Source organism: Peromyscus californicus, unplaced genomic scaffold (genome assembly GCF_007827085.1).
Source record: "Peromyscus californicus insignis strain IS unplaced genomic scaffold, ASM782708v3 Scaffold_3__1_contigs__length_106647218, whole genome shotgun sequence".
Classification (NCBI taxonomy): Eukaryota; Metazoa; Chordata; class Mammalia; order Rodentia; family Cricetidae; genus Peromyscus; species Peromyscus californicus.
The window spans coordinates 25,412,978-25,440,680 of record NW_026294551.1 but is presented as its reverse complement, the minus strand read 5'-3'; the positions used below and the strand labels follow the sequence as shown (position 1 = coordinate 25,440,680).

The 27,703-nt window shown below is 52.2% G+C and overlaps 1 protein-coding gene and 1 long non-coding RNA gene across 2 annotated transcripts; one reads left to right on the top strand and one right to left on the bottom strand.

Annotated features, from left to right (window-relative positions):
- Positions 1-892: 892 nt before the first annotated feature.
- Gpr179 (G protein-coupled receptor 179) lies at positions 893-20,802 on the bottom strand. Its single transcript, XM_052756507.1, has 11 exons — positions 19,169-20,802; positions 17,262-17,370; positions 15,243-15,330; positions 14,466-14,701; positions 13,626-13,694; positions 12,959-13,068; positions 12,468-12,706; positions 12,163-12,301; positions 11,079-11,184; positions 10,076-10,222; positions 893-8,060 (listed from the first exon to the last, which is right to left on the bottom strand). Exons 1-11 carry the CDS (start codon positions 19,963-19,965, stop codon positions 3,006-3,008), a joined length of 7,095 nt encoding a protein of 2,364 aa, XP_052612467.1. The 5' UTR covers positions 19,966-20,802; the 3' UTR covers positions 893-3,005.
- On the top strand, positions 6,914-18,435 carry LOC128121662 (uncharacterized). The gene is made up of 2 exons (XR_008222232.1): positions 6,914-7,024; positions 17,742-18,435. It is a non-coding gene; the product is annotated as an uncharacterized LOC128121662 (long non-coding RNA).
- Positions 20,803-27,703: the final 6,901 nt, after the last annotated feature.

Sequence of the window (27,703 nt, the reverse complement as noted above, 5' to 3'; positions counted from 1 at the left end):
AGGTCTTTTGAATACACTTACTGAAGCAGGTGTTTAAAAAAAATTTTTTTTTCAAGACAGGATTTCTCTGTGTAGCCTGGCTGTCCCAGAACTCACTGTAGCCCAGGGTGGCCTCGAACTCACAGAGATCCACCTGCCTCTGCCTCTCGAGTGCTGGGATCAAAGGCGTGCGCCACCACTGCCCGGCGAGACATGTTTTTATAACAGCTTGTGAGCATGGACTGTGGAATCAGAGATATGTCTATGCTTAGGGAAGAGAGCACTGGTGGGGTGTTCCAAAGTGGCCAGGCTCATGCTGTTTAGTCTTAACCCTCTGGGCTTGAAATGTCCATCAGTTTGCAGCATTACTGCCCAAGTGGGGGTTGGATACATCCTATTGCCTGAGCCCTGGGATTAAGGCAAAATAAGAAGTGCTTTGAGCCAGATCCTTAGCTGGGGAGTGTGAAGGAAGGGAGATAATCCCAGCAGGGAAGAGAAGCAGAGAGACAAAAAAGCACTTAGTAGGCAAATGTTACATTGATTTCTCTTGAATTTATGAAGAACCGTGGTTCGGATCAACTGTTTGATCCCATCGCCACGCATCTGACTCAGGGTCTCTAGATAATCCTAAATCGCAGCTAAGCAATAGCTTCCCCAGGAAGCCAGGGGATAAGTGCAATTTTCATTTCCTCTGGGATCAAATCCAGCTGAGCAAATGGCCCCAGATGTGCAGGGCTGGCTAGGAGAATCAGGCAGAGAGCATCTGTTAGCTATGATTCTGGGCACTGGCAGAGAATAAACCAGACCACCCAATGTCCTATCAGATATAGGGTGGCTACCCTAGACGAGCAGGCATCTGACTGCTGTCCCTCTGTTGACAAATCCACCTTTATAAATAAGCTGGAGCCAAGTATAGTAGCTGAGAACAAGCATTCTTTATTATTTCCCCAGGTGGCTATTTGTAACACTGAATGTGGAGATAATTTTGCATTTTCACCTAGACTAGACCCAGTGGGATTGCTCTGGGGTGCACAGTTAGTGAAGTCTACCTGAGCTCAGAAGTTGTGGGGTTAAGTAGCCACAGCCCAGAACAACACACTGCTGTAGAAACCCAGTGTAGGAGAACTGGGTAGGTAGGAGAGCTCTGTGTGGGAATGAGGGCAGCTGGCCCCCACAGGAGAGTGGGTGACTGTTAATCTGTTCCCTTTTGGAAATGGAGTACTCAGCTGTTCTTTTCTGTGAGGCATTTGCATACAGACTCCCGGTTTGCTCACTGGGCATTTGGTCTCATCCGGGGTTTTCCACCTCTGTACGGTACCGTCAGGGGGTGGGACCTGCTGTTGTCATGAATGTAGCCGCTCGGCTACAATAGGCCGCCTGTCTGCAGCCCTTCTTGCTCTCCCAAGCCATTTTTCTCCTTCCTAGTCTCCCTTTGGTGAGCTCATATAACAGCAACCCTCTGTCATCTCACGCTGCTGCTCAAGCAAGGTAGGCTGAAGGATCGTTGACAGGAGAGCCAAGTGGACAGTGAGCTGCTAAGAGGCTTTGTGTTGACGTGGTGCCTTGCCCAGCCCTTGGGCTTCTCACTTGGCCAGAAGTGCTACTCTTTCTGAAGGTAGCAGCTGGGATTCTGACTGTGAACAGGACCTCTTTTCTTCCCCAGGCTCCTCTGGGAAGGGGTGCAAATGAGTCAGAGTGGTTCTTGCCTGAGAACCAGAGATCTCCCCTTGGCTGCATTTACTAAGGAGGGGTCCTTTTGCTGACTACAGAAACATCAGGAAGAGGAGGCAGGGAGGTGAGCTGTGGTGATGGCGAGAGCTTGGCCAGGAAAATGGGAAGATGGCTTACTGAGCACATCTGGAAGGGAGAACACTTTGTACAGTGTGGGGAGGACCCTGAGAAGTGTTTTCCCTTGTCCTGTGTTGTCACTGTGGACACCAGCTGTGACATAGATGTCAGAGCGTCTAATTGTTACCACTTCAGCCATCAGTCAGGGCACAAATGGGAAATAATCAAGTAGAAATTGGAGGTTCAAATCAAAAAACAAGGCCCTTGAGTTGGGGATGTGACTTGCTGATTCCTGAGGATCGGGGTTCAGTCTCCAGCACCACACATACCCACAGAAAGACAAAGGCAGGGCTGGGGTTATAGTTCAGGTGACAGAGAGCTTGCCTAGCATGCATTGGCCACCACTGAATACACTGGGCATGGTGGTGCACCCCGTAACCCTGGAACTCAGTAGTGTGATGCAGGAGGATGAGAAGAGTAAAGTCAGCCTCATACATACAGAGTTCTAGACCAGCCTGGGACCATGTGTCGGGGAATGGGATGAGAAGAAGGTCTAGGTCTGTGAGATTTTTGGGGGGGGGCACATATTTTGTCTTCCTTTTCCTCTGACATCTTTCATCTTTTAAATATTAATTTTAATTGTGTGTGTGTGTGTCTGTCTATCTGTCTGTCTGTCTGTGTGGGGGTATGTGCACATGAATGGCCTCAGAGACCAGAAGAAATTGGAGGATTCCCCAGAGCTGGAGTTACAGGTGGTTATAAGCCACTTGACATGGGTGTTGAGAGCAAAACCTCGGTCCCATGCAAGAGCAGGGCATGTGCTTAACCACTGAGCCACATTGTAGCCCTGTCTGTCATCCTAAATCACATGGCTCGATAACTTTCTCCCGCCCACAGTTCCCGACTGCCACTGCCTCGTGTGGTCTGGGTCTTTGCTGCCTTGGGTAAACTCCGTTTAAGTGAGAGTTCAGATTTGAATGACTGGTGTCAGGTACGCTGGACAAATAGTAGAATTCTTTAGACGGGAAGGGTCCGGCTTGTTTCCTCAAGCAGAAAGAGAAGTGGAGAGGACCGGATATCCCTTGGGGGCCACGCTGCACCCTTCTTGTACAGTTCCTTTTGAATGAATTGCCAGCTGGCCTCTTGGGGAGAGGAAGTAGCCAAGTGTCTTTGAGGCAGCTCCTTGGGAACTGGACCGTGGGAAGTGTCCTGAAGGAGCTCTGACCTCACTTCGGTGCTCATTCACAGTCCCAAGGGTAAGCAGGTGGAGGGCTGAGTTCTCCATCTTGAACCTCAGAAGTCATTTGCCCTTGGTCTTCAATCAAGGAGAGAGACTTCGGAGCTTCCGCTTCTTCGAGACTTGGCTCTGGGTCTGACTTGGCTCCAGGCTCAAGTCCCAAAGGCCCATGTTCTCTGACACCTTCCAGAGGGAGAGCACTGGGTGGCTTGCTCACTTCTGGGTGGACGCTCTTGCTCTCTGGAAGAAAGGTCTCCAAAGGTCTGTGTACTGAGAGGCAGAGTGATTTCTCAGGGGCAGCAGGGACATCGGTCTGGGTTGTTGGTAAAGCCAGGGGGCCTGATTCATCAGATGGGGGTCTGCTTTCCTCCCATGGACAAATGTCTGCCATGGTGCCCTTGATTTTATTTCCTTCTGGGTCTGTCACTTCCCATTGACATAATTCTGCTAGCCTCTGCCCTGGGCTGCTTGCTCCATGGGGGCTGACCTTGGGGTGGTCTGTGTCCGTGGTGTCTGCCTCCGGGAATAGCCCTGCTGTTGCTGTGCCTTCTGAGGGGTAGACTGCCTCCGCTGCTTCTAAAAAGTGTCCTTCAGCCCCTCCAGCCTCCTGTGACTCTCCATCCTGCCCCTGGTCCAGTGCCCCCTCCCCCACCGTTCCTGGACTTGCTTCCCAAGGGCAGATCTCTGCTTTCTTGGCAGAGGGAACCTCTTCTACTTCCCAAGGACACACTTCTGCCTCCCTGACCCCCACACAGCCCACTTTCTCAGAACTGCCCTTGCGTCCATCAGAAGCACCTGTGTCTGGTTGCACTCCGAAGTCCCGACTCTCCCCAAGGCACACAGCTTCCTGCTCCCCAAAGTTCCTGGTCTGGACTGCCACACCTTTGGGCTCTGGTTTTTCAGGGGCTCTTTCTTTTTCTTCTTGAGATTCCTCCTTTTCATCCTGTTCTGATGTCTGTGTCTCCGTAATTCTCCCAGTCACCTTCCAGGGACAGACTTCAACCTTGGTGTCACTGTCAGGGTCATACTGACCTGGGACCGGAGCATCCCATGGGCACACCTCCGCAACCCTTCCGCCAGTACTGACCAGTGTCTGGGCGCTGGCTCTAGGTTGGTCAGAGTACTGACCATGAGGGTGGAGGGAGGGGCTTGCCAGCATCATGCTCTCCCAGGGACAGACAGACTGGAGCTCCTTGCTTGTTCCTTCCCAGTCAGCAGGGAACTGTGATTTCAAAGCTGTAGCTTTTCCTTGGGGTGTGTGTTCTGGGAGGGAACCCACCTTCAGGTTTTGTCTCAGGCTTCCCTTCTCTGTTGACCTGTCACTCACTTCTGAGGACTGTCCCTCTGCTACCTGACTACTGATGCTGCTGGGCAAATCTGAGACCGTGGGGACCTGAGCAGATGGTTTCCTCAAATCCTCATCCTTCCGAGGACTGATAGGTTCCTGTTCCTGGCAGAGTTTTGCATCCCCTTTTGATGTCCCCTCTTGGAAGGGAAGTCCCACCTTTTCCAGCTTCTTTGGCCCTTGCTCCGCTATTTCACTCCCCGTCTCTTGCTCCAGCCCTTTCACCACGGTTCCTTCGCTCACTTCCCAGGGACACACCTCTATTGGCCTGGAGCTCGTGTGGTCAAGTTCCTGGAGCCCATCTTTTGGATTCTCAGTGCTCAGAGCATCTGGCTGCTGAGAAGAGTCCCCTGGACCCACGCTGTCCCAAGGACAGACCACCTCCTCCAGGCCTGGCCTCTCTGGCTTCTTTGGAGTAGTAGCAGCCATCTGCCTGGGTCCAGAATCTGTAGCAGTCTGAGCTGTATCATTCCGAGAGACCCCACAGGCTTCAGCTCCCACAGTCCTTTCCTCTCCAGCCCCAGCACCCACCTCCCAGGGGCAGCTCCTGGCCTTCTCAGCTCTCAGGCTCTCCCCCACGTCCCATGGGCAGATCTCAGCAGCTTTGCCTCCCATACTGCCTTGCCTCTGGAGAGTAGCTTGGGGTTTCTCTGAGTCTTTTTGCGGGGTGCTGCTAGGATCCATGCTCTCCCAGGGGCAGATTGCTTCCTGCTTTTGGATCTGCCCCCCAGCCTTTTCCCATGTTTGGATTCTTGCTTTTCCAGGTATTTTCTCCTCGTCTTTTTGAGATTCTCTTCCTTTGAGTGTGTGTTCTGATGTCCTGTCCTGGGTTCTTCCATCTACTTCCCAGGGACAGATTTCTGCCGTCAAGGGTGCTTGGGTTCTTCCATCTACTTCCCAGGGACAGATTTCTGCCGTCAAGGGTGCTTGGGTTCTTCCATCTACTTCCCAGGGACAGATTTCTGCTGTCGAGGGTGCTTGGGTTCTTCCATCTACTTCCCAGGGACAGATTTCTGCCGTGGAGGGTGCTGCCTGCTTTTCTTCTGGCTTGAGCGCTTCCCAAGGACACACTTGCAGCGCCTGGCTGTCCCCACTGCTTAGGAACTGCACAGCAGCCTTAGATGAGGAGTTGTCTGGATGTGGGCTGGACTGCTCAGGGGCTGGGTCCTCCCAGGGGCACACTGACTCCTGCCCTTGACAGACTGTAGGCACTGTCCTTGCAGTTTGCTCCCCCATCTCTCCCAAGTACCCCTTTCTGGATGCAGTCTCCCTTCCCGGGAGAGATTCCCCCTCTGTTCCCTGATTCAGTGTTTCTGCTCCCAGCTCCCAGGGGCAGACCTCAGCTTTCCTGTCTTTAGGTGTATCTCCTACCTCCCATGGGCAGACCTCTGTAATACCACTGCCCAGACTCCCTGAGCTTCCCGGGGCTTGAAGTGAGACTGCTGAGGGACCCCGAAAATCTGTACTTTCCCAAGGACAAAGAGACACCAGGTCTCTGCCCAGATTCTGTTCGCTCCAGAAGCTTTCCTTTTGGGGGGATTTCTGCCTTTCTTCGGGGGGTTCCTTCACTCTCTGGGCCAACGTCTCCTCCCCCACATCACTCAGCTCCCAGGGGCACAGCTCAGCCTTGGCAACCCCGCGTGGGAGAACCTCTGGATGCCTTTCCCCCTTCCTCACCTCCGTACTGCCCACTACTGCAGACCTGCCCTGGGTTCTGTCAGAGTCCTGATGGGCCAACTGAGGAGACACACCTCCAGGGTCGGCACTTTCCCAAGGACACACTGCCTCCTGGCTCCGGACAAGCCTCTCCGGCTTTTCCCCAGTAATGGCACCCACACCCTCAGGTTCTGATTCCTCTGGGGCTTTCTCCCTCCCTGCCCAGGAGCTACTTAGAACTTGTCTTGATGGAGTCTTCTCAAGGCCTCCTTCAGTCCCCTCCCAGGGGCAGATTTTGGCCTTGTTGCTATTCTCTGGCTGGCATATTCCTGATTGAGTTACTTCCCAGGGGCATACCTCTGCCACCCTGTGGTCAGCACTGCCGAGGGGCTGGAGGGCGGTATTTGCCACCTCTTGGTCTCCCACAGAGGATTCCTTCGCTTGTTCAGCATTTTTGTCCCCAAAAACTTGCCTCAGTGTAGCAAGCCCTATTTTACTGGTTCTCTCGCCTCCCCTCTCCCCGGGGCCCTGCGATGCCCTCTTGTCCCTATTTTCTGGTTCATTGCTGCCCTCTTTGTGACAGACCTGGAGCATTCTGCTGGTGTGAGCATTCTGTTGGTTCTGGAGGGACTCCTCATCCTCACAGAGGGTGAGGGCAGCCTGCTTGCTCACTGCTTTGGGCCGGCCTAGCCTGGGAGATCGGGGTGGAGCGCCCATGCTCACTCCCGTAGGCTTTCCCTTCTCAGTCTCAGAGCTGTCCTCCCCACCTTCCTTCTCTTTATAGGTGCTCCTGGAACGGGTCAGCGCTTTGATGGCCAGGCCCAGGCTGCGCACGGAGCCCTGCTGCAGCGGTGTCTTGAGGCTGTGGGATTTTGAGAGGACCTTGGGCTTGTCCTCATCCACATCATCAGCTTCCGCCTGGACATGTCTGTCCTCTGTGGTCCTCTCACTCTCCCCAGTCCCCCTTTTCTCCACTGCCACAGAGAGGGCCCTCCAGATCTTGGTACGAGCTGAGGCAGGTGAGTGGCTGCTTTGCTCTGCCCCCGTGGGGCCTTCCTGGACCACATTTTCTTTCTTGCCTGGCAGTTCTGCATTCTCCCAGGGACAGATGAAAGCGAGTAGGGTGGGGCTCTGGGGGGGCATTGGGACGGGTGCCAGGACGGAAGTGGGGGTTGGGGCCAGAGCTGGCAATGGAACAGGAGCCAATGTGGGGGTTGGGGTGGGAGACAGCATTCTTGGCTCTCCCAGGTAGGCCCCAGACAGAGCGAAGATGGGTGTGGAGACCTGGTGCCGGATGGGTGGGTGAGGCAGCCTTCTCCCAGCCTCCTCATGAGGCCTCCCAGGGGTGTGAGAGCTGTCCGTGCTGCTGCTCTTGGCCGGGGAAGGTGGGGCTGAGAGAGGAACCCTCAAAGGCCGCTCCGGCCTCCTGGCCGACGGCCTCCGCACTGGGCTCACTGTGGCTGCCTCAGCCTTCTTTCGCTCCTCTCTCTCTTTGGCCTGCCGATAGGTTTCCTCCAGGTAGGCCTGACTGGCCACAAGCAGAGCCTTTTCCCTGGAGCCAGCCACAACACTGAGTGACTTCTGCAGGGAGATGGGCCTGGCTCGGGGGAGCCTTTCTCCCACCGTCAGGTTGTGAGCACTGGCCGACCTGAAGCCCAGGGCTGGGGGCCCCTCTCCTTGGCCCTCCGAGGCTGGCGAGGCCTTCCTGGACAGGGTTCTCCTCAGTGCGGAGTCAAGGAGAGGTGTGTTATGCTCCCTGTGGTGGTCGTAGGTGCTGCGGGTCTTGCGCAGGGCTGGTGGCTTCTCAGTTTCTTGAAGGCTGGAGCTGAGAAGCCTGCGTCTGGAAGAGCCTGGCAGGCTGCCGCGGCCTGGAGAGCCCGAGTCCCGGGAGTGCTGCCTAGCCAGGGCCTCTGGGAACTCTGCCAGGTACCTCATGAAGGAGCGTCCCAGGCCCTGGCGCGAGCTGCTCCGCTTCTTGGGCAGGTGGGGGTTGTTAGCAGCCATCTCCTTGGTCTTGCGGACCTCTAGCTGGGCGTAGAGCTTCTTCAGCTCATCCTGCAAGGAAGGGGTGGGGCAGCAGAGCCACCTCTGAGATGGCTGAGCCCGCCCCCACCAGTGCCGCTCCCCCCCACCAGAGCCGCTCCCCCCCCACCAGGGCCGCTCCCCCCACCAGGGCCGCTCCCCGCTCCAGTGCCGCTCCCCCCCACCAGGGCCGCTCCCCTCACCAGGGCCGCTCCCCCCACCAGGGCCGCTCCCCCCCACCAGGGCCGCTCCCCCCACCAGGGCCGCTCCCCCCCACCAGGGCCGCTCCCCCCCACCAGGGCCGCTCCCCCCCACCAGGGCCGCTCCCCCCACCAGGGCCGCTCCCCCACCAGTGCCGCTCCCCCCTACCAGGGCCGCTCCCCCCACCAGTGCCGCTCCCCCCCACCAGTGCCGCCCCCCACCAGTGCCGCCCCCCACCAGTGCCGCTCCCCCCCACCAGTGCCGCCCCCCACCAGTGCCGCCCCCCACCAGTGCCACTCTCCCCACCAGGGCCGCTCCCCTCACCAGGGCCGCTCCCCCCACCAGTGCCGCTCCCCCCCACCAGTGCCGCCCCCCACCAGTGCCGCCCCCCACCAGTGCCACTCTCCCCACCAGGGCCGCTCCCCCCACCAGGGCCGCTCCCCCCCACCAGGGCCGCTCCCCCCACCAGGGCCGCTCCCCCCACCAGGGCCGCTCCCCCACCAGTGCCGCTCCCCCCCACCAGGGCCGCTCCCCCCACCAGTGCCGCTCCCCCCCACCAGTGCCGCCCCCCACCAGTGCCACTCTCCCCACCAGGGCCGCTCCCCCCCACCAGGGCCGCTCCCCCATCAGGGCCACTCCCCCACCAGGGCCACTCCCCTCTTTGGCCCTCGGTTAAACTATTTTCTTTGGGGCACCACTTCTCCACCAAGCTGCTCCCTTTCTTGTTTCTAAAACTCAGAATTCACCACTCTGTTCCCGAGAGACCAGAGCCAAGCTGGTTCTGACTTGGATCCATTCGGTCCTGAGGGTTCAGGGTGCCCTCACTTCTCTGGAGCACTGTGATCTCCTGGGAAATGCCCAGCATGGAGGGCAGGGCTGGCTTTGAGACTGCTGACCTAAGTGTGTCTCAAAGCTAGTTTATTGACCTCTCTGTACCTCCCTCTGCATCTTCTTTGGTTTTAGGGTTTTGCTGTTGTGGTTGTTTGGGAAGAAATTCAGAGCAGGGAAGTTTTCATTGACACTGACATGTAACATTCCCCATCCACTAGTTCCATCAATCTCCTAGAATGTTCTAAGGAAGTAAACACAGGTTACATGGAAGATGCAGAGGTGCCAGGTGTGGTGGCACACGCCTTTCATCCCAGCACTTGGGAGGCAGAGGCAGGCAGCTCCCTGAGTTTGAGACCAGTCTGGTTTACAAATGAGTTCCAGGACAGCCAGGACTATACAGAGAAACCCTGTCTTAAAAAAACAAAAAACCGGCCGGGCGGTGGTGCCGCACGCCTTTAATCCCAGCACTCGGGAGGCAGAGCCAGGCAGATCTCTGTGAGTTCAAGGCCAGCCTGGGCTACCAAGTGAGTTCCAGGACAGGCGCAAAGCTACACAGAGAAACCCTGTCTCGAAACCCCCCCCCAAAAAAAACAAAACAAAAAAACCCAAACAACAATAAAATTGAAGAAGATGCAGAGGCCCAGATGTGGGGGCACTTTCTAGTCCCACAGCTGACTCTGAGGGTCCTTAGCCATTCCACTTTGCTTGGAACTTAAGGCTTTTCTAGTCTGCCCCCACCCTATGAAGAGAACACAGGAGATTAAGAGTGTACTCTTGGCTGGACCTGGGCCTTCAGGGCCTTGGCATCTGGGTTTGGGGAGTTCTTTTCAATTGGATGGTATGTGATCGGGGGTCTTGGGTGGTAGAAAAGGGAGGTGCAGTCTTGGAGAGTCTTGGAGGAGGGAGGACTTGGGGTGATTCAGTGGTGTGTAGCCCTGTGGCAGCACAGCTGTGTTCCCCTGCTCAGTCCTTAGAAGTTGGTATCAAAGGACTTGGGGTGGAGGAGGGGGACCTACCCGAATATCCCCTGCATCCAGGCTGCGCTCACTCCAGGCTGAGGCGATGCTGCTGTTGAGGTAGGAGCCTGAGCGCTGCAGGTCCAGCTCCTCCTCATACACTTCATCCAAGATCTCCTCTCGGGGAGGCGCCCCTGGCTTCCAGAACTAGCCAAGACAGGGGTGGGGGGTTGAGGTGGGGAGGGGGTAGACAATAGCATCCTGCCCACTTCCGCCTTCACCTACGCTGCCTCTCCTTCAGGAGTCTTCACCCTCCTGATCTGGAATCCATGGCTTCAGAGAATCTTATTCCCTGTCACTCTTCAGCAGTGACCAGCACGGTACCCTTAGGCATGGCCTTTAGCTCTCCAACCTGCCTCTATTGGCTGCTCCCCACATCTTCAGAGTCCACTAGCTGGATTAAAAGGATACCAGACATGGTGGCCTTTAATTCCAGCATTCGGGAGGTGGAGGCAGAGACAGGTAGTCTCTGTGAGTTCAAGGCCAGCCTGGTCTATATAGCTAGTTCCAGGACAGCCAGGGCATATAGTGAGACTCTGTCTCAAAAAACAAACAAACAAGGCCAGCCTGGGCTACAGAGTGAGTTCCAGGAAAGGTGCAAAGCTACACTGAGAAACCCTGTCTCAAAAAACCAAAAAACAAACAAACAAAAAACAAAAACAGCTGGGTGGTGGTGGCACATGCTTTTAATCCCAGCACTCGGGAGGCAGAGGCAGGAAGATCTCTGTGAGTTCCAGGACAGCCAGGGCTATACAGAGAGACCCTGTCTCAAAAAAACAAAACAAAACAAAACCAAAAAACCAAACAAACAAATTCTTCCTCCATCCCTAGCTCTATGTTGCTTGCTTGGGAACTGGAGCAGGGAATAGCTTCCTCTCCTAAGCAAGCCCTTGCCTGGGATGCTCATCATTTTTTATGTGGAGAGGGTGCGGAGGTGGCAGGCCCACAGTGTTCTTTACCAAGGGGCTGAGGTCCTGCCTTATGAAGTTGCGGAAAGACTTACCTTCGGGATGAAGATCAGAGCGAGGGTGGCTGTGACTGTACTGTGGGTATGGAGGAAGAAGAGGAGAAGTGTCCAGTCTGGGTTCAGGGAAGGAACCAGCACAAACCTGAGGACCAGATGGGACAGGCTGATCATCAGTGCCGTGGGAGCAGCCTGCCTGCCTCACCTCACCTCACCTGCCTCTCCGCCCCAGCCCCAGCCTGGCACTCTGCCAGGAGGACACCCTTCCTGCCCTCTCTGGATCATAGGTGTAATCGCAAGGTTCTCATTAACCCCCTCTTCTGAGACGTCCTCCTAAGTGACTGCACCCCACTGCTTCTGCCTGCCCAGGTTACAGAACAGAACTGTGCCCAGGGGTCTATTAGGATCACCCTGTAGTCTGTGTCTCCCTCAACCACAGGGCCAGGTCCCCATAAGCACACAGCAGGCCCCCTGCTCTGAAGGCTAAGGAGTAAGGAAGGGGTCAGGGCCCAAGGGGAAAACATGCAGGGCTGAAGACAGGCAATTAGGAATGAGACACACTTCTTATGGATTGGGTATCTCTCTCTCTCTCTCTCTCTCTCTCTCTCTCTCTCTCTCTCTCTCTCTCTCTCTCTGTTTTGTTTTTTTGAGACAAGGTTTCTCTGTGTAGCTTTTGGAGCCTGTCCTGGAACTTGCTCTGTAGATCAGGCTAGCCTCGAACTCACAGAGATCTGCTTGCCTCTGCCTCCCTAGTGCTGAGATAAAAGGTATACCTGGCGGGTATCTCTCCTGAACGAGAGATGAGATACAGGAAGGATATATGTGGAGCCCTCCTGTACCCTACTGGACATAGCAGCATTGCAAGGATCACCGTTAGATAGACCCCCTCACCCAGAGGTGGGGAGATTGGCGGGGTGGGAGGAGTCTCAGGAAGAGGCTAGTCCTCACCTGGAGGTGGGGAGATTGGCGGGGTGGGAGGAGTCTCGGGAAGAGAGGATAGTCCTCACCTGGAGATGGGAAGATTGCCGGGGTTGGAGGAGTCTCAGGAAGAGGCTAGTCCTCACCTGGAGATGGGGAGATTGGCAGGGTGGGAGGAGTCTCGGGAAGATAGGCTAGTCCTCACCTGGCTGTGTGGAAGACTGTAGAGAGTAGCAGCTCATTGTGCAGGGCGATGCTCATGTAGCGTGGTTCATGGAAGGCTGAGGGGACAGCCCGGGTGGCGTAGCAGAGGAAGCTGCCCCAACACAACAGCAGCATTTCCGCTGGGGGTGGTGGTGAGACAGAGAGATCTCTTACCACTTCAGCTGCCTGCTGACCCTCTCCAAAACCAAGTTCGGGGCAGCCCAGACCCAGGGCAACCAGCTCCAGAATATCCTGGAGGTAAGAGCCAGGGCCAGAAGGAGGCTGGGCTCAGCAGCAGCAGCTCACCCACAACCATGATGTAGTCCCAGTGGTCATGGTGACAGAGGTAGAAGTGGCGGCCGGTGGGAGTGTGGCCTCGGGTCACCAGGGGCGTGTGCTCCATGCCTGGCTCCAGGACGCCCGCCGTCCACACAGCCAGGAAGCCCAATACCAACAGGAGGAGCTGCCCCAGGCGCCGCAGCAACTGCCCACTGCTTGGATGTGGACCCCGCTGGGCCGTTCGAGACAGAAACAGCTGGAGCACCCTGAGGGGAGGAAGATACACGTGGGAAGTCGGGAGGACCAAGGATGGAGCCAGAGCCCTGAATTCTGTCCAGTGCTTCCCAGCTCTCCACGCGTTTGCCTCCCCTGGTCTTCCCAGAAGTTACCCAGAGGGGGACAGCTGAGTGATTGAGGCTGGAGGTGCAGGGGAAGGTCCGGCTCTGAAAACTTCACTGTGTGAATGAGCTGGGTAGCCTGGGGTGAGCAGCACAGTGGCGACATCTGCAGGGCCCTACCTATAAAGCTTCAATATGATGGTCCCATAGACGACGGCAAAACCTAGCAGCCGGACCCAGCGGAGAGCGATGCAGCGGAACACACTGGGCTTGAAGTAGAGGATGAACACCTGATGGTGGAGAGGCAGAAACAGCTGCTCTCCGCTGTGCCCCCAGCCACTCTCCATCCATGTCCTGTCACACACATGACTAACCTTCCCAGCAGCCCCACAGTGGAGGCCTCATACTTCCCTTCTGCAGAGTTGCAGCTTACGTAGCGGGAAAGGTAGATAGCTTGCCTTAAACTGCACCGGCAAGTCAGAAAATTCTTCTGAACCTGGGTCTCTGTCTCTAGAGCTTACGAGGCCCAGCATGCCATTTGTGGGAATAGGTAGGAGGAATTTAACTTTTTGTTTTGTTTTTGTTTTCCAAGATAGGATTTCTCCGTGTAGCCCTGGCTGTCCTGGAACTAGCTCTGTAGACCAGGCTGGCCTTGATCTCACAGAGATCCACCTGCCTCTGCCTCCTGAGTGCTGGGATAAAAGGCCTGTGCCACTGCCATGCTGGTAGCGGGGAATTTAAAATCGCCAAATCTTCCTAAGAAGACAGAAAAGGATTCTGGAGGATGATGACAGTTTGGGAGTGGAGGGTACTAAGAAGTAAGGCCAGCTACTGGTCACAGACTCACAGGAAAGTAGAGAAGTAAGGATCCAAAAAGGATGGTTTCCAGCAGGAAGATTCCAGATGCCCGGATCCTCTGTGAGCCCAGGAGAGAAAGGTGTGAGCAGGATGCTGAGAGCACCAAGCCTGGCCTGGGCCTGTCGGGAGGCTCACTCTAGCCCTGGGCTTCTTCCAACAGCAATGGCTCCACCCCCTTGTCCGGAGGCTCACTAGCCCTGGGCTCCCTCCAACAGCAATGGCTCCACCCCCTTGTCCGGAGGCTCACTCTTGCCCTGGGCTTCCTCCAACAGCAATGGCTCCAGCCCTGTTCACAGCCTCTCCTCCAGTGTCACCCCAGAGTCCAGCTCTGCTTGCACCCAGGGCAATGCTCACACCGAAGGTTGCTAGAGCTAGAAAGGGCCTCTGGCATGCCTCCGCGCAGACTGCATCTTGGTCTAGAATAAGCTTTCCCTTCTTTGCCCAGTAAAAACCAGTTAACCTTCAAGCCTTGCCCCAGTATCACTTTTCCTAGAAACATCTCCTCCAGAGTAACTGGGTCCCTCCTCTGAGCCCCCCGCGGCACCTGACAGCCACCCCCATCCTTGCCCCTGACTCCATGCCAAGGGTTCCAGACTGCTTCTCTTGCAGAGTGCCTATGGAGTATTTTGCTCTGAGCAGGCATTCAACGGGTACTTGTTGAATCAAATACAAAGCTGCAGACGAGGAAACCGGTCTAAGGTAGAGCGGTCACTGCCTAATGTCACACATTCAGGCATAGAAGCAAGGTTGGCACCCCTTCTCCCAAGACTCAGCTCTCTGGTTGAGACGGGTTGGATGTGTGCGCAGAAGAAAGATGGGGCCGACTTGCCTTGCTCCCTCGGCAACGGTAGGCAACCAGCATACTCAGGAAGACCGCCAGCATGCAGCAGGTCTGGCAGCCCAGCACTGCCGTCCTCAGTGCCAGGGCCTCCTCCACCAGGCACGGTGTGGCATCCAGACAGCTGGTGCAGCCCTCAGGACATGGCTGGCACCGCAGCAGCTTCCCTAAGCTGCCTTGTGGGGACCCGAATTGGCCGGCAGTCTGACTTGCACGCTCCTCTAACCCTACAAAGGACAAGGTGTGTGTAAGGAGAGCTGGCTAGGTAGGGATTTCTGAGGTTCTCGCCTTGGGTCCTGGGGACGACATGCCCTCCTGTAGCTTATGGCCCCAGGAAGAAGAGCAAAGGGTCATGCCCCGTTAAGGACAGGGTAACAGGAAGACACCAGGCTAAGACTCATTCAGAAGCTAACTTGCCTCATACCTGTGTGTTTGGGTTTATTCTCAGAAGGTAGACACCTACAAAGAGCCCCGCTGATCCTAAACCACCACCACCCCCGCCCCCGCTCCCTCCCTTTTCTCTTGAGACAGGGTCTCAGATTGTAGCCCAAACTGGCCTTGAGTTCATGGCAATCCTCCTACCTCAGCCTTCCAAGTGCTGGGACCATAGTTATGTGCCACCATGCCTAGCCTCTGCTCTTGGCTTTCTGCTGTTGATGCCCACTTCCTCCCAGGGTTACCTCAAACCTACCTGTCATCCATAGAGGTTCCATCCCAACTTACCTTGGCCTGCAAAACCTCTGCTTAGCCCTCTCCACACTTACGCACCCCCAGAACTGCTAGCCCCGTAGAATCCAGGTCGGCAGCGACAGAGATAACGGCCAAGGACAAAACCCTGACTCTCCAGAGGGACACACTGTGGGGATGACAAACGGCATTTGTTTGTACGGTGTTTTTCTGCGAAAGCTTTTCCTGCTGGGAAGCGCTCCCTCCACCCCCTCCACCCATGGCTTCTGGGTTTACATTAGGAGAATTCACCAGAAGCCTCCTCTGGTTCTTGCCCAGCCCCCAGCCCCCAGCCACACCTCTGGAAACGTCCCCATCCCTTGCTGTTAGGTCTTTTCAAGGAGTATCCAAGAAAAGAATGCAGGATTCATAACTAGGATACATAACTCTTTTGTTCAGACTGGCTGTAACAGGAGTCTCGCATTCCATTTCCTGGTGCTGTTGCTAGGGCTAGGTACTGGGGGGTGGTGTGGTGTGAAGATACGAGAGCTCAGAGCCCAATCATACCTCTTTTTTTTTTTTTTTTTTTTTTTGGTTTTTCGAGACAGGGTTTCTCTGTGTAGCTTTGCGCCTTTCCTGGATCTCGCTGTGTAGACCAGGCTGGCCTCGAACTCACAAAGATCCGCCTGGCTCTGCCTCCCGAGTGCTGGGATTAAAGGCGTGCGCCACCACCGCCCGGCCCAATCATACCTCTTATGTGCCTACACCCTGCTTCAAAGGGCTCCCATGAACTTGGCATATAGGTGTTGTGCTGGCTAGTTTTATGTCCACTTGACACAAGCTAGAATTATCGGGAGCGCTATGAGCCTCAATTGAGAAGATGCCTTCATAAGATCCAGCTGTAGGGCATTTTCTTAATTAGTGATTGACATGGGAGGACCCAGCCCACTGTTGTTGAGCCATCCCTGGGCTGGTGGTCCTGGGTTCTATAAGAAAGCAGGCTGAGCAAGCCATGATGAGCAAGCCAGTAAGCAGCATCCCTCCACGGCCTCTGCATCAGCTCCTGCCTCCAGGGTCCTGCCCTGCTTGAGTTCCTGCCCTCACTGTTTTTGACAATAAACTGTTATATGGAACCCTTTCCTCCCCAACTTGCTTTTGGTCATGGTGTTCCATCACAGCAACAGTAACTCTAATTAAGACAGGTACGTTAAAAAGACCCCCATGGCCGGGCAGTGGTGGCTTGGGAGGCAGAGGCAGGTGAATCTCTGTGAGTTTGAAGCCAGCCTGGTCTACAGAGAGAGAGTTCCAGGACAGGCAGGACTGCACAGAAAAACCCTGTCTCCAAAAACCAAGCAAAATAACAACGAAAAGACCCCCGTGGAGAGGCAACTTCCTTTATCAGGGCCTATCTGGCTTAACATAGGACTGACTACTTTCCTCAGCATAATGCCAGGCTGGTGGGATACCAAGCTTAGCTCTCTGTTCTGCCTCCTGCTATTGACGTGTGCTCCGCAGGGGACACAAATGGCCTCCGAGGACACAAGTGGCCTCCGAGATGGGCAGGAGAGTTAAGCACAGGGCTGAGGTCAGTGGCTAAAAACAGATCTCTGTGAGCAAAGGGCTGTGGTTCTGCGTGTGGCTTGCTGTGTCACCTTCGCTAGTCCCAGACCTTTTCAAACTCTGGCCAGCCTCCTCCTACACCCAGCCAGCAATGCTGTTTACTTCGGTGAATACCAAAGGAGCATCCTCTGTGCACCACGAGGAGCTCAGGGCTGTGTTACTGTGGAGCATGCAGCCTAGGAGAAGGAAAGCAGGTGAGGCTCAGAAGTTGCCTTAAAGAAGAACCCCGGAGTGCTGAACACCAGACGGAGGGCAAACAAGGAGGCACATTCAGGTTTCACGGGCGTGAGGAGTATCTTCTTGGCAAACGATGGTATGAGGTAGGCTGTACACTGGCCTCCCTTTACAAAAGCCTGCCATTTCACCTCTGCCAATCACTCGGGACCCCCTTGAAACCCTGAGATACCAGAGTGGCTTTGTCAGCTGCTCCTGGGAGCTGGGTGGGAGGCGGTGATGGGAAAGGGGAAGGAAGGGAGGACACACTGGACCCATCCTTCTTACCTGAGTGCTGTTGAGATCACACAGGTGGGTGTTCGAGTACCAGCCTGGGCCGCTTGCACACTGATTGATGTCCACGCTTTGGAGGTCGATGTCCATCTGCACCTGCCCCCTAGGGCAGCAAACTGGCAGTTAGGGGCACGGTGGGGATGCTGAGGCAATCACTACATTATTGGTCTTGGCGCGCTTTAGCACAGGGTCAGGACTGCACACATACGAGGCAGATCTCCAGTGCCATGAGCCCTGTTTCTGTGGCAACAGTCCCCCTCCCACTAGGTTGTACTCCCCACTTCTCCCCTAGTCATCATCTTATCATTTTTTGGTTTTCATCAACGGGCAGAAAGAAAAGGCATGTCAAGGCATGCAGGAGCCCAGGGCTCTGACGATCACTGTGAAGAGTTTTTTTTTCACCCTTGCCCATTGCATCTACACACAACATACGTAGCTCAGCTGCTTACCACCCCTTTCCTCTGCCCAAACCAGGTCTGAACTAATCACAGCAAAGGAGTCCTGGAACGGAGGAGCCCTGTTGTGACCGAATTGGGAGGGCTCTGGCAGGGAGCCAGGATGCCATCTTACAGGACTGGGAGCCCTGCTGGAACAATGCACGGGGGCAGAGAGCTGAGAAAGCAAGACTGACCGCAGCATGCCTGGCTGTAGCATGCCTGGCTGCAGCATGCCTGGCCGCAGCATGCCTGGCTGCGCTGTGTTCCTTTGAGCCTGCATCCCAGGAGAAGAACTACTGGCTCTTTACCCTAGCTGAGTGCAGAGTCAGTTCCTTGAGGAATATCACAAAGTACTGCGGCAGGATAGATAGGATATGGGGTCCGCTCCACTAAGAGCCTGCTCCTTGGTAATGATACTGGGGACTCAGCCAACTCCTAGACCGAAAAGGCGTTGGTTCCAAGCCCCTGTCCAGCAATTTTTCTTCTCTTGGGAAGCTTCCTGGAGTGTCCATGTGGTTCCTCTGAGAAGCCAGGAACATGGGTTATTACTATCATTAAGTTCTCTCTCTCTCTTTCTCTTTTTTTCCATTTTTCTAGACAGGGTTTCTCTGTGTAACAGCTCTGGCTGTTCTGGAACTCGATTTGTAGATCAGGCTGGTCTTGAACTCACAGAGATCTGCCTGCCTCTGCCTCCTGAGTGCTGGGATTAAAGGTGTGTGCCACCACTGCCAGGCTATCAAGTTCTCCCCTACCTCTTCTGTCTATACCCCAGACCTGAGAGCCATGAGACCCAAGACCTGTCCCTGTCTACCCTCACCCTTTGCACACACACATACCCATATATAGATGCATGTGTGTGCACATGCTCATAGACTTTCACACATTGTCCTCAACATATAAACAACATCAAGAGATACCCAGGCACATGCCTGTAATCCCAACACCTGGAGAGTGGAGGCAGGAGGATCAGGGTTCCAGGTTAGCCTTGGCTACATGAGAAACTGTCTTAGAAAACAAAATAAAGCTGGGCAATGGTGGCGCATGCCTTTATTCCCAGCATTCAGGAAGCAGAGACATATGGATCTCTGTGAGTTCAAGGCCAGCCTGGTCTACAGAGTTCCAGGACAGCCAAGTCTACACAGAAAAACCTTGTCTTGAAAAACCAATAAATAAATAAATAAATAAGAAAGGAAGGAAGAAAGAAAGAAAAGAAAACAAAATAAAATGAAGACATACATACATACACACACAAAACAAACCAATAGATGTTCAGATAAATATGTATAAATTGACTGGTTCATGTACAGCATGCACTCTCACACTGAGAATATTAATAGATAGTTATAGATATACACAACTGAGTGCACACATACATCTGTACCCCCTCCCCAGACATACACATGTTTTTGCCAAATGGTCTGTGCATCCTCACAAACCCATCAAGTCCTTCCCAATCCTACTTACCTGACTTCCGGGGTGAGGTCTGGCTTGAGTCCATAGAATGTGGCTGAGACTGTGACTAGCCAGCCAGGACGGAGCCGGCCCTCATGGCATTCCAGGAAGGGAGGAGACAGCTTCACCTGATGGATGTCCCCTACATATCCATCTCCCCGTGGCCACTTAGGGCTGTCCAGACTCCTTAGGTCATTGGTCAGTACTCGCTTCTGCAAGCCAACGCTGTCCAGGTCCTCTTCTGGATTTTCTTCCTGTACCCTGTTCCCAGACAGGTCCTGAAGGATGGTCTCATCCCCCATCCGGGTGGCCTGCAGGGCCAGCTGAAGGTGGCTGGCCCCTGGTGGAGGGTTAAAGGTCAGTAGAGCCCTGTAGGCTTTTGGGTCCCCCTCTGCCACACTTCGGACAAGTGCCTGATACCACTCAACGTCCTCCTCCACACTCGACTCCCGGATGTCATTGGCTTGTAGAAGCATGTTGAGGAAATTGGCCGCCTGCGCCAGGGTGCCCGCTGCTCTCTGTAGGACTGGGGGGATGCCCACTCTGCCTTCCGCCCCACGGACTTCGTAGCTCTCACTGCAATTAGCCCCTGACAGGTGATGAACATCTCCGGAGTAGAGAAAAGCCAGGGCTGCGTTGGCCCCCTGAGGGGGCTTCCCTGTGGGCCCAGGTCCTGGCTTGGCTTGGGAGGATAGAGGAGGCAGAGAGCGGAAGGGCCTTTGGCTCCCCAGAGCCCAATCGCAGCAGAGGAAACAGCAACTCAGCAGCCCCCAAACAAGAGAAGGCGTGACTACTGCCCTGGTGCCCATTCTTTGGCAGCTCTCATATCCCTGGAATCCAGGCTGCCTAGAGGTTTGGGGGACTCAGGAGAATGCAGGCAGAGAAAGGCTGGTGTCTAGTCTGTCTCCACACCTCTTCCCCTCCCTCCCTCCCTCCCTCCCTCCTCTCTCTCATGCTAATACCATCTAGCCTGTTGTGGTTTTTGCTTTCCCTCTCTAATGTTACCAGTTAGCTTCTGGATACAGGTATGATGGCCCTGTCCCCCCTCACTCAGTGTGCCACCCCATCTCAAAAACCTCTTAATCCTGCATACTGCTCTTCTCTCCACCTCTGATCCAGTATGCAGACACCCCCACTCCAGACACGTACACCCCACATCTGCTCCAGAGATAAAAGAGGGGAAGGGAGGGGACCAGTTGTCCTCTCTCCACCTCCCTCCTTCCCCTACTCTCCATCAGTAGAGACGGGCAAATCCGGCCTGGGGCGCCATAGCAACTGCAGATGAATCCATGTCCCTCTCTCCACCCTCTGCCCCACTTGGCCTCCTGGTAGCAGCTGCAATGGGCATAATAAAGGGCTAGCTGCGTCCTAGCAGTGTGCTCCGGATGCCTGCACGTCTCTGTCTTTCTATATCCCGGCTTCTCCTTCCCTTCTTCGTGAAAACTAGCTGCTCTCTTTCTCCTCGCCTCCTTTTGTCTGTTTCGTTTATTTGTTTTTTGAGACAGGGTCTCATTATGTACCCTTGGCTAGCCTGGAATTCTCTATGTAGACCAGGCTTTCCTTGAACTCACAGAAATCCACCTGTTTCTGCTTCATGACTACTGGAATTAAATGCGACTCTTCCTTTTTTCTTTTCTTTCTTTTTTTTTTTTTTTTGAGACAGGGTTTCTCTATGTAGTTTTGGTGCCTGTCCTGGATCTCGATCTGTAGACCAGGCTGGCCTCGAACTCACAAAGATCCTCCTGCCTCTGCCTCCCGAGTGCTGGGATTAAAGGGGTGTGCCACCACTGCCTGGCGCTCTTCCCATTTTGTAAATTTGCATTTGTATGTATGGTGTCCAAGAAGGCCAGGAGAGTGTCCCCTGGAACTGGAGTTATGAATGGTGTGAGCTGTCATGTAGGTGCTGGGAATGGAACCCAGGTCCTCTGGAAGAACAGTCCTCTGTCAGATGTGGGGTTGGTGAAGATCTTTTCCCATTCTTTAGGCTGTCGCTTTGTCTTATTGACCGTGTCTTTTGCCCTACAAAAGCTTCTCAGTTTCAAGAGGTCCCATTTATTAATTGTTGTGCTCAGTGTCTGTACTGCTGGTGCTATATTTAGGAAGTGATCTCCTGTGCCAATGCATTCAAGAGTACTTCCTACTTTCTCTTCTATCAAGTTTAGTGTAACTGGATTTACGTTGAGGTCTTTGATCCACCTGGACTTGAGTTTTGTGCATGGTGACAGATATGGATCTATTTGTAATCTTTTACATATTGACATCCAGTTATGCCAGCACCATTTGTTGAAGATACTTTCTTTTTTCCATTGTATAGTTTTGGCTTCTTTGTCAAAAATCAGGTGTTCATATGTGCATGGATTAATGTCAGGGTCTTCAATTCAATTCCATTGGTCTGTGTGTCGGTTTTTATACCAGTACCAATCTGTTTTTATTACTATAGCTCTATAGTAGACCTTGAGGTGATGATGCCTCCAGAGGTTGCTTTATTGTACAGGATTCTTTTAGCTATCCTGGGTCTTTTGTTTCTCCATATGAAGTTGAGTATTTTTCTTTCCAAGTCTGTGAAGAATTGTGTTGGGATTTTGATGGGGATTGCATTGAATCTGTAGATTGCTTTTGGTAAGATTGCCATTTTGACTATGTTAATCCTACCTATCCATGAGCATGGGAGATCCTTCCATTTTCTGATGTTTCTCTGATTTCTTTCTCAGCCCTTTTATCATTTGTGTATAGGAGGGCTACTGATTTTTTTTTTTTTTTTAGTTGATCTTGTATCCTGCCACTTTACTGAAGGAGTTTATCAGCTGTAGGAGTTCCCTGGTAGAATTTTTGGGGTCACTTATGTATACTATGTTTTTTTTCCCATCTAATCCCCACATCAAACCTGTCAAAGTGGAATTATGACTGACCCACTTTTGCAAATGGCACGCAGATCCAGAGATGATAATGACTGAGGCAGACTCTCACTGTGCAGCCCGGGCTGGCACTGAACTCTTGATATCTTTGCCCTAAGTGTGGATATTACAGGTGCGTATTGTCATGTTTGACTTTATTATTATTTTGAGATAAGGTCTTACTGTGTAACCCTGGCTGGTCTGGAATTTACAGTTGTAGACTAGATAGAGATCTGTCCGTTTCTGCCTCTCAGCTATTGGGATTAAAGGAGTATGCCACTACTCCCAGCCTCTTATTATTATTATTGTTGTTGTTGTGTTATTACTATTATTATTATTATTATTTTGTTTGTTTTTCAAGACAGGGTTTCTCTGTGTAGTCCTAACTGTCCTGGATCTCACTCTGTAAACCAGGCTGACCTCGAACTCACAGAGATCCGCCTCCCTCAGCCTCCCATGTGCTGGAATTAAAGGCGTGTGCCATCATGTCCGGCATTATTATTATTATTATTTTTAAGAAATTATTATTTTATTATTATTATAAGCGCCAGAGATGGTTGAGAGCCGCCACCATGTGGTTGCTGGGAGTTGAACTCAGGACCTCTGGAAGAACATTCAGTGCTCTTAACCACTGAGCCATCTCTCCAGCCCTGGCAACTATTATTATTTTTGAAGTGAGGTCTTGCTATGTTTCCCAGTCTGGTTTTGAACTCCTGGACTCAAATGCTGTTATTGCCTCAGCAGGAACACCAATGCTTGGATGGTCATTTATCTCCAAGCCATGGTATAATTAGAAATAAATGAGCCACAGAGTTTAGAACAACAGGAACAATGTCTGCTGCATCACAAACCTTGGCCATTGTAGCAGGACTAAGTGAAACTCAGCATTCCTAGAGGATCTCTAAATCACTTTTCTTAAACCTTTTTCACTAAAGTGCTAAGATCCTACAACTGTGGGACACATACCCCAGTCTCAATTTATAGTTTAGGTTGGCATTGAACTCACAATCTTCCTCTCTCAGCTACAGGAATTCTGGAGTTACAGACATGTGCCACCATATCTGGCTTATAAGAACCTCTTTTACAGACTTTAATGAAAGAGATGCAAAAGTGGGGTGGTTGCTTTTAATGTCAATTTGCCACAAATTAGAATCACCTGAGTAGGGAACCTCTCCTCAGGAACTGTCCTGATTGCCTTAACTGATGTGGGGAGACCCACGCCACCCAGAATGTGGGGCAGCATCTTCTGGTAGCAGTCTGGATTGGAAGGGGGCGTGGCTGGGGCAGCAGTCTGGATTGGAAGGGGGCGTGGCTGGGGCGGCAGTCTGTACTGGAAGGGGGCGTGGCTGAAGGAAGATCATCTGCCTTTTGCTCAGCCGGTCTTCTCTTCTGTTGCAGAGTTAATATACTCTGTTGCAGTTGCAGTTGTTTCTTGGTTGAATTAGAACCAGCACTTCCAGACTTCCATCATTGACTGAGGACCAGCAGCTCTTCCCGTTTTTGGTGCCAGATTGGGACTGCTGAGGTACCCTGGCCCATGGACGGAGCAGCAAGGGGGTTCTCAGCCTCTCAGGTGTGAGACAACTGTTACTGTTTCAGTATAAGCATATTTTATACATTCCTTATTATATATTAAAATTATATATATATATATATATATATATATATATATATATATATATATATATATACTCATTCTATTGGTTTTGTTTCTCTAGAGAACACCGACTAGGCATAGACCCACTCACTCGAAGCTGGGAGGCTTGGAGGCAGGAGGCTCACGGGTTCCAAGCCAGTCTTGGTTGCATAGGGAGACTTGTTCCAAAGCAACCCAACTTAACTGGAGTCTAAGTCACAAGAGGTTTCTTTTCATTTTGTTTGCATATTTATTTATTTATTTATTTATTTATTTATTTATTTATTTATTTATTTATTTTGGTTTTTCGAGACAGGGTTTCTCTGTGTAGCTTTGCGCCTTTCCTGGAACTCGCTTTGGAGACCAGGCTGGCCTCGAACTCACAAAGATCCGCCTGGCTCTGCCTCCCGAGTGCTGGGATTAAAGGCGTGCGCCACCACCGCCCGGCCCTGTTTATTTATTTTTGATACAGGATCTCACTATGTATCCTTGGCTGTCCTGGAACTCACTATGTAGACCAGGCTGGCTTCAAACTCACAGACATCCGCCTACTTCTGCCTTCCTCCTGGATGCTAGTGTTACATTAAGGTTCCTTTTTCATGTTTTTCCCGGACATGGGGTACAGGCCTGGACTATTAAGGAAATAAAGAGAGGTGATATTTCCTTTCTCTATCTTTACTTCTTTTTTCCCCTTGTTCTTGTCCTTTCTCTTTCTTACCTGGAGCTGTGCCCTTAACCTCTGTGGGCTCTGTAATAGTGCCATTTACCTCATGGCTGACATAAGTAGCCTCTTCTCGGGGTGAAAGAAAAGAAAGCATCTGAACAGCAGGGGGTGCTGCAGAGCTATAGTCCTTGCCTTATCTCCGTGCCCAGAACATTTCCCAGAGAGCCAGGGATCTTTGGAAGCTTTTTATTTAAGGCAGCAAGTGTTCTGGGCTTCTATAGCATCTAACTTTCTTCCCTTTTCTTTCTCTTTTACCCTTTCCTTCCTTTTCTTCCGTCTAGAAATCTGATTGATGTGAGAAGTAGAAGAGGGGAGGAAGGTAGAGAAGAAAACCTTGGCAGGCAGACCACCAGGTGTAAATTCCACAGCATCTTTTTGAAGGGATTGACCATAACTCACTTCATGTCAGTTTCATGTCAGAAAATGTTTCTTCATTTACAAAAGAGGATGTTAATTCTGTTGTACAGAATTAGAGGTGGATTTGAATCAGGGATCTTTTATGAGGCTTAAATTGCACAACAATTTTGTATTTCTATATCAAGGGCTTACTCCATGTCAGGCAGAGTCTCTGACATTAAGAGACAGAGAACAAACATAGCCTTCTAGAATTTATATTTTAGTAGGAGAGGCAGTTTTTTGTTTTTTTAAGATTTATTTATTATGTATACAGTGTTCTGTCTGCCCATATCCCTGCTCTCCAGAAGAGGGCACCAGATCCCATTACAGATGGTTGTGAGCTACCATGTGGGGGCTGAGGAATTGAACTCAGGACCTCTGGAAGAGCAGCCAATGCTCTTAACCTCTGAGCTATCTCTCCAGCTCAGGAGAGGCAGTTTTTTTTTTTTTTTTTTTTTTTTAAAGCTGTAATTATTTTGTTTTGTGTTTTCAGACATGGTCTCACTACATATGTAACTCTGGCTGTCCTGGAACTCACTATGTAGATCAGGCTGGCCTCAAACTCACAGAGGTCCAGAGATCCACTGGCCTCTTGCTTCCAAGTGCTGGGGTTAAAGGTGTACGCCGTCACAATCGGCTATTTAACTTTTTTTTTTTATGTGTATGATGGGTGTTTTACTTACATGTGTGTCTATTTACTATGTGTGAGTCTGGTGCCTGAGGAGCCCAGAAGAGGCCATCTGATCCCAGGGGACTGGAATTAGATGTTTGTGAGCCACGATGAAGGTGGTGGAAATCACACTGGGATCCACTGGAAGAGCAGCCAGTGCTCTTAACTGAGCCACCTCTCTAGCTCCGTGACTTAGTTTCTCACGCCTTTAATCCCGGCACTCGGGAGGCAGAGCCAGGCGGATCTCTGTGAGTTCGAGGCCAGCCTGGGCTACAGAGTGAGTTCCAGGAAAGGCGCAAAGCTACACAGAGAAACCCTGTCTCGAAAAACCAAAAAAAAAAAAAAAAAAAAAAAAAAAAAAAAAATTTACTTAAATTTATTTTATGTGCATTGATGTGAAGGTGTCAGATCTGTAAGAATGATAAGCGGTGCTGGTTACTGGCGCTGGTTACCACACGGAAAGGTCACGAGCCATGGCCACAACAAAACCCAATATTAGAGCTTTATTAGGAGGAAGGAGGAGTGGGTACAGAAGAACCAGGCCTGGGGGAGATGTAGAGAGCAGAGAGAGAGATGGTGAGGGGAAGAGAGAACAGAATAGAGAGAAGAGGTGGGGTCTGTGTCCAGCTCTTTAAGGCACAGGTGGGCTTACAAAGCTATACCACACATGCGCGGATTGCATGACCGCGCTGTACGTAGGTAATCACCAGCACACACTGCTGACATAAGACACAAGACCCCTTGCCTAGCTCCTGAACTGCGCATGTGCAGTCATGCAGCTGGAGCATGGCAGAATCCCAACAAGATCCCCTGGAACTGGAGTTACAGACAGTTGTGAGCTGCCAGGTGGGTGCTGGGAATTGAACCCGAGTCCTCTGAAAGGGCAGTCAGTGCTCTTAAGTGCTGAGCATCTCTCCAGCCCCAATTTAGTTTATTTTTAATCATCATGTGTGGGTATGTGCACGTGAAAGCCAGAGAGAGAGGATCTCCTGGAATTGGAGCTACAGGTGGCTGTGAGCTGCCTGATGTGGGGAACTGGGAATTGAACTTGAGTCTTCTGGTAGATCAGTCTGTGCACCTCACTGCTGAGCGATTTTTAATCCAATCATACACGTGCAATTAAGTGCAAAAAGACTTGGTCTTCAAGCTCAGAGAGAAGGCACATCTCCCTGGTGTAGTGAGGAGAGTTTCATCTGAAGGTTGGCTAGTTCACAAAACACAGAAAGAGGGAACGTTTACCCAAGAAAGGAGATCAGATAAGCGGGACATGTTGCTCACTGGCCGAGCTACAGTTTTGCTTTGGAGGTATAAACTCTGGATTTGCTCCCTAACCCTGAAGAAAAAGAGGGTGGTAAATGATGCACAAACCTGCCCATACATGTGGGAGATCAGTGTCACTGAGCTGCCTGGGACAGACAAGATACAGCATGGTGGGCAGTGTGTGGGAGAGGGGAAGCAGAGAGACCGCCGGGGTCCTCTATGTCTCACAAAGGAGCTTTCTCTCTACCCTAAGAATGAAGAAAGCATGCACAATTACAGTGATAGGCTGCAGGTTTGTGGGGGGTCCACAGAGATCCCAGCTTGTGGCTTGTTTTCATCTAGACTCAAGGTCAGCGAGTTCGCGCGTGTTTCCCCTGCAAGGCTGCCCAATAGGATGTTTTGGCCAAAGGCGTGGTTACCAGGTGTCTTCTACTTCAAGGCCTGTTTATGGGGTACTTAGCCGGAAGGCGTGGTCTTGAGTACTAAGGAGGTGTTTACACTTGACTGTGCTTTGTACCTTGAACCAAGAGGTCCTTCAAAGGGGGAGGTCTTTTTGCCCCCCTTGCTTTGGGTATATAAAGGCTCTGAGTAAAAAAACTTGTGTCTGCAGTATTAACCCAGAAACCTCCGAAAGCTATCCTGTGTCTCTGTCTTTTTCTTTTTCTACATCTATATTTCTTTTCTTTTCTTCCTTTCTTTTTTTTTTTTTCCCGAGACAGGGTTTCTCTGTGTAGCTTTGCACCTTTCCTGGAACTCATTTTGTAGACCAGGTTAGCCTTGAACTCACAGAGATCCGCCTGCCTCTGCCTCCCGAGTGCTGGGATTAAAGGCATGTGCCACCACCGCCCAGCTATGTCTATATTTCATAGATAGCATTTCCCAGTTCCACATTCCCCCCTTCAGAACTGTTCAACAGGTTGAGCAGGACTTGACAGGTTTGGAGAGATGATTCAGTGGTTAAGAGCAC

Coding starts and splice junctions, on each gene's coding strand:
- Gpr179 (XM_052756507.1), bottom strand. CDS start 19,965: ATGGGCACCAGGGCAGTAGTCACGCCTTCTCTTGTTTGGGGGCTGCTG. Junction 13,695..14,465: donor ACCGTTGCCGAGGGAGCAAG/GCAAGTCGGCCC, acceptor CTGGGCTCACAG/AGGATCCGGGCATCTGGAAT. Junction 13,069..13,625: donor CCTTACTTCTCTACTTTCCT/GTGAGTCTGTGA, acceptor CTCCACCATCAG/GTGTTCATCCTCTACTTCAA.